This window comes from Pinus tabuliformis, chromosome 2_2, assembly GCF_031772625.1.
Source record: "Pinus tabuliformis cultivar Carrire ecotype Pingquan chromosome 2_2, CPIR1, whole genome shotgun sequence".
NCBI lineage: Eukaryota > Viridiplantae > Streptophyta > Pinopsida > Pinales > Pinaceae > Pinus > Pinus tabuliformis.
The window spans coordinates 1,162,442,967-1,162,449,144 of NC_142300.1; the positions used below are offsets into that span (position 1 = coordinate 1,162,442,967).

Below are 6,178 nucleotides of genomic sequence, written 5' to 3' on the forward strand. Positions count from 1 at the left end.
CAGCTTAATCACTAAATTCTTCGCAACAAGTTGTGTCTTCAAAACAATGGCTAGATCTTCAGTTAAGTGGTATTGAAGTAGGGTTTGGTTGGGTATGAGATAATTAGTCCATTGGGAAATAGAGTCAGAAAACTAGGTTTTAGATGCAATTACCAAGACAATGGTTGCATGATCAAGATGGACAGAGGTAGGGTAGATGGCCGACATTTGACTTATCAAAATAACATTTAAGATGGAAATAATAGAAATAACAATCCACTATAATAGGGCATGAAACATGAAGCCTAGTTTCTTTAGAAGAAAGAGTGCATATTCGTAGAATAGATGAAACATAGCATTAACACTACAACAAAACATGCAATTTGCGCCAGATTTTAGTGTATTTTTTTCTCAATTGAGATGAGCAACGTGGCGCTAAATCTGGCTCTATTGTACAATTTTTAAAGCATCTTTTTTTGCGCCAAATTTTGCATCTTTTTTTACGCCAAATTTTGCATCATATTTTGCACCAAGATTTGCATTTGGTTTTACAACATGTTTTGCTTATAGTTTTGTGCCATTTTTTGCATCTATTTTTGCATCATTTTTTGCTTCCTGTTTTGTGCCATTCTTTTCTTCTAGTTTTCTGTCGTAGTTGGCATCGAGTTTTACACCATCTTTTGCATTTGATTTAGTGCCTTTTTTTGAATCTAGTTTGTGCATATAGTCTTATGCCATTTTTTGCTTCTAATTTTGTACTTATTTTTACATCTATTTTTGCACTAGTTTTTCAGCCATTTTAAACACTATTTTTTGCATCCAATTTTGCACCATATGTTGAATCTGATTTAGTGCCAAATTTTGCATCCATTTTTGCACCATTTTTTGCATCCACTTTTGCGTTTTATTTGTCTCCCTTTTTTGCACCATATTTTGCATCTAATTTTGCATCATTTGTTGCATCCAATTTAGCATCATTTTTAACACCATTTCTTGCATCCAATTTTGCATCCTTTTGAGCATCTAAATTTGCATCTTATGTTGAACCATGTGTTGCGTCCACCTTTGCATCCCATTTTGTGTCTAATGTTACGTTCAATTTTGAGCCATTTTTTTCGTCTATTTTTACATTTGTTTTTGCACCAAGTTTTGAATCATTTGTTCCACCCCATTTTGAGCCATTTGAGCCATTTTTATGCCCATTTGCATCCAAATTTGAGCCGTTTTATGTCCATTTTTTAACCATTTTTTCTACTTTTGTGTCCAATTTTGCACCATTTTTTATGTCCAATTTTGCATCCTTTTTATGTCCAATTACACAAAACATGATGCAAATCTTGAGGCGAAAGTGGATACAAAAAGGAATGCAAAAATAGATGTAAAAGTCAATGAAAACCTAGATGTATATGAGGATGCAATTGTTGATGAAAATTTAGAAGAAAAAATGAGTGCAAAGGGAGGTGCCAAACTAGGTGCAAATTATGCACAAGAAAATTGGATGCAATAGTGGACACAATAACAGATGAAAAAGAGGATGTAAATATGGATGCAAAACAAGATGTAAAAGTGGATGCAACAAAAGTAGATGCAAAACTGGACACAAACCTCGATGCAAAATTTGGCGCAAATTCGATGCAAAAAATGATTTTAAAAATGATGCATAAGAGGATGCAAGAGATGATGCAAAAGTTGAAGCAAGTGTAGGTGCAAAAAGTGAATGAAATAAAGGATGCAAAAGTTTGTGAAACAAAATTAGGTGCCAAACTTGATGCAAAACATGGTGCAAAGGATGGCGTAAAACCTGGTGTAAAATATGGTGCAAAACCTATTACAATACCTTGTGCTAAACTTGGTGCAAAACTCGATGCAAAACTTGGTGAAAACTTTGCATCAAGTTTTGCACCATATTTGATAAATGGACACAAATAGCACAAAAAATGGGCTCTAGACGCAAAAAAGGAAGCAAAAAGGGACCCTAATCACTGGGTTTTGTTGTAGTGTAAATTGATGAATTATGTCACATTACCTTTATTCAAAACATCGAAAGCTAAATGTTTAATGGGCATCACATAGAAGGAAAACTGTAACTTAAAGGAACATAGACTAGGAAAACCATCACAAGAATCTATTTATCAATAATCACAATCTTCTGGTCTTGTCACAATGAAAACCATATAATATTGACAAACACATAGACAATAGACTTCTATTGCTCAGAATCCAACCATGTACATTACATAAATGATAGTCTTTATAAACTACTTACAAACTTTTCAAGATCCAAAAATAATGGATCTCAAACCTTTTCATATATCTATAGCTTACTAAAAAAAATAAAAAAAATCAAGGAGGAGATAATATATGATCGCCAAGTTGAATTTGATGAGGTTGTCTTCAGCTGTTGACTTGGCATTTTTATAGGAAAAATGATTTTAAAAAATCTAGAAAAATAGGCCTCAAATATACAATCGAATCTCTCAAACCATGATATCTATTAGAAAACCGAGGGAGGTTTTTTTTAAATGTTTCGTTCCCTCCAAAAACCTCTTTTGGTTTTAGAAATTCATCTCCACTTGTCTGGAAAATCCGCTTGAAGATAATGACTAAAACAGGAAAAAATAGAGTGTCACACTGACAATTAATTTATCAGTGCTTTCCTTTGACCTCGTTAAACTAACTCTAACAAATTAACTGTCAGCATGCTTGAGTTTTTAAGAAAAAAATTAACATCCGGCCCAAACCAATTACCTTTGAAACTTTATCAGATAACAACCATGTGCTAATCATTGATTCGGTTGTGCTGAAGATTATTTTGGCAACGCAAGTTAACAAAATAGAGGAAAATTCGCTAATAAATAATTGACAGCGATTGTTCAAAACTCTCAACTAAGTGTTTTTTTTGCTTCCAATAGAATATATACATTTATCTTTCCCCTCCCATTCTTATTAACCTTGACATCTGTCAGTTGAGGATTGGTTTTCCTGACAATTGATTTGGCAGCGCAAAATGCCTAAAATGAAATACCTTCGCTGCCATTTAATTTGTTAGTGCTTCTATCAAACTCTTTTAAAAAAACGTTGTACATTTTTTCCCAAATGCCAAATTCTTGTCATGGGAGCACATTGGTGTTACGAGATAACCTGATCAAGATGTTGGAAATAGCAACAAGAAATACTAAAAATAACATTTCAGGTACTAGTGTTGGGCATAGCAACAATGAATGAAAAATGGAAGTGCTAAAAATAGCATTGCTATAAATAGCATTTCGGGATAGATTCCAATTTTAGTTAGTCCCTGAACTAAAATTGAGAAGTAAAATTTGAATTTGATCTTAGCAGCGGTTTGTAAAATAATTAATTAATTCATCTTGAGTTAATTAGTTGTAGGAAATCAAACATGAAGTCTATGTGAAGACATGCAACAGTTTCTCCATTGATTGAGGAAGTTATCCCTTGATTAAAGTTGATCAGGATGAGTTGTACTTTAAGTTGTAATTAGTTAGCTCAGTTATCTGAGTTAAGTCCAGTTAGATTAGTTCAAATAGTTTGTTGAATTAATTGTGAGTTTAGTTAGTTAATATATGCATGCATGTAACTGCTGCACTTCAGATAACTGAATATTCTCTCATAAATAACTCATGCATGTCAGTCCAGTCAGAGACCCAGTTGAGATCAGTTCTAGGCCATCTTAGGAGGCCTCTTGGCATGCGAGAATACCTCCCAATGCTACACAAAAATCAACAAGAATGACACTTATAATCTCATTTCAACCGTGTTTTTAAAAACAAGTTCTGCAAGGCAACTTATATCCAAGGAAGGGAAAGATATAATTCAGAAATGTCAATTTTAACAAATGAGATTTGTATTCTTGTGCTGTCTTCGGTGCCTGGCCTCTAAAAATGTCTTTAAAGTTGTGGATTATCTTGTATTTCATGTTCTTAAATGTAAAACAAGGTCTGCAAGGCAACTCATACAATGGAAGGGGAAAGATATAATTCAGAAAATGTCATTTTTAATTAACGAGATTTGTATTCTTGCGTTGTCTTAGATGCTTGGCCTCTGAAAAGGTCTTTAAAGTTATGGCATGTAGCTTTCTTGAGTTCTATTTTTGGCTTTGGGTAATCTTGGAAGGGCAAGGTCTGGAAGGCTTCCTTTGATCTGAACTAAGCAGCATCTATCTAGATACTAATCAATTAAGATGTTTTTTTTTTTTTTTTAAATCACTTGTTTATATTTTTTGTATAGCCCGTTTTTCATAAATGCTATGCTTCTTTACTTGGTAGCTTTGATTGGATAAGAATAATGCATTTCAGTGCTGTAAAAAGGCCTTATCGATCTGAGAATAGGGTTCCAGTTTCTTTGCATCTATGCAATATATGGGTGATGGCTGTGAAGACCTATACCATTGTTGGCCTGGGAGTCATTTGTTCCCTGATTTACAGTTATCTATTCATTGCTGATACACTCAGAATCTTTAGAGATTGCGTGCTTTGTTATAATTCTCCCATTCCTGCATACATTTGAAAATGACAGGATTTTTTCTGCTTATCATTCTAGTTTGTCATAAGGTTTACTTCCTTGGCTCTAATTTGATAAAAGTTATATGGATCTTTAATGCTCCGAGGTTATGCTTTACTAAATTGGAAACATTTTTCAGGAAGTTGAGATGAAAAAGAAGCTAGCTGAAGAAGAAGAGCAAGCACGCCAGTCTTCTGAGTTAGATTTGCCAGTGAACTCCAAGGAAGTTGAGCTGGATGATAAGTTAAGTGGCTCCGCTGAGATTTCGGGAAAGGGAAAAGTAGAAACTTTGCAGGAACTGAAATCCAGGCTTGATACATTAGAAGAGACTATTAAGAGACTAACTAGTGCTGAGAGAGAACAAACTTCTCGTAGTATGACAACAGAACCTCAGGGTAACCATGGGAAACAGCCAAGCAACCAAGTGGCTGCTGCAACTGAGAGTAAAGGGAATGCTAATACAAGTTCCAAGGAAGAATTTAAAAACAAAGAGACTTCTCATACTGACAATTTTGAAGCCAGAAATGTTTTAGAGTCCAAGAAAGAATTACAAGAAGATCCTCCTAGATCAAATGTAGACAGCCAAACTACTAAACTCAGAGGGCCTAATTCAGAGGTAAAATAGTTTGTGGTTGTTTCTCTGTTCAAATCTTTTAGCAAATGAGATATGACTACAACTACATTGTCATTGCAAGTCCCATTGATTTTATGCATATCAAAAGTGTTCAAATGCTGGCTGTGAATATTATTTTTCTTGATTTTGTTTCTTCCTTCGGGATTTTAACCTAGTAAACAACGCAATATAGACAAGCCACTGTCTTACTTACAGAATTCCCCAAATGGAATGTTCTGTGAGGGTTGTTAAAGAGTTACAAATAATGGATTGAATCTTGTACTTAAGATGGAGTCAAGATATTGATGATAGGATGATTCGACATGCCTAGTGAAACTAAGAATGCATCACAGATCTCAGGAAATTGTGGGACAGTCTGGAAGAGTTTGGAGTTGCTGCTTAAGTAAATTTCCTTATTTATTTTTGGATTTGATCTATAGATAATGTTCTCTCCACCATATACTAACATGGATATGAGGCATTGTTGTAATTAAGAAATATATAAATACAGAAAACTTTCAATGGAACCCTTGGTTCTTTTAGTCCCTTACCAAGGCTATAGCCTCTACACTTTTAGTGCAATGCAGTGCCTTCTATTGTGGGATTGACTTCTTGTTGCAATAGCCTCCCAATATTCAAGGATGAGTGGGATGGATACAAAGATGTTTGGATGTGTAAGCCAAATATTTGATTAATCATGGGAGTAAAGACATATCAATATTTTTTTTTTTTGTCTAATATCAATGTGCAAAATATTATCATGTGAAAATACCTTTGAACCAAAGAAATTGTTATGAATATAATACAAATAATATAAATACTATAATAATAATAATAATAATAATAATGACAATAATTATTAATTAAATAATAATTGGTTGCTAAAGAGGCATGTCTTAAATGATATGCCTGTTCATGGAGCACATATCTAGGTATATAAGTGGGCCCTCATTTGTAATCAAATAATCGCAAATCATATATCTCATATCTCTTGTACATTCAACATAAATATTACTTGTCCTATAATGGATATTTACATATTCTAGATATTTTGAATATTCCATTGCG

General features: G+C 33.6%; 1 protein-coding gene across 1 annotated transcript; it reads left to right on the plus strand.

Moving 5' to 3' along the window:
• The first annotated feature begins 4,640 nt into the window (after positions 1 to 4,640).
• LOC149197556 (uncharacterized) lies at positions 4,641 to 5,638 on the plus strand. Its single transcript, XM_089403927.1, has one exon. The coding sequence runs from the start codon at positions 4,646 to 4,648 to the stop codon at positions 5,120 to 5,122; it is 477 nt and encodes a 158-aa protein (XP_089260053.1). The 5' UTR covers positions 4,641 to 4,645; the 3' UTR covers positions 5,123 to 5,638.
• Positions 5,639 to 6,178: the final 540 nt, after the last annotated feature.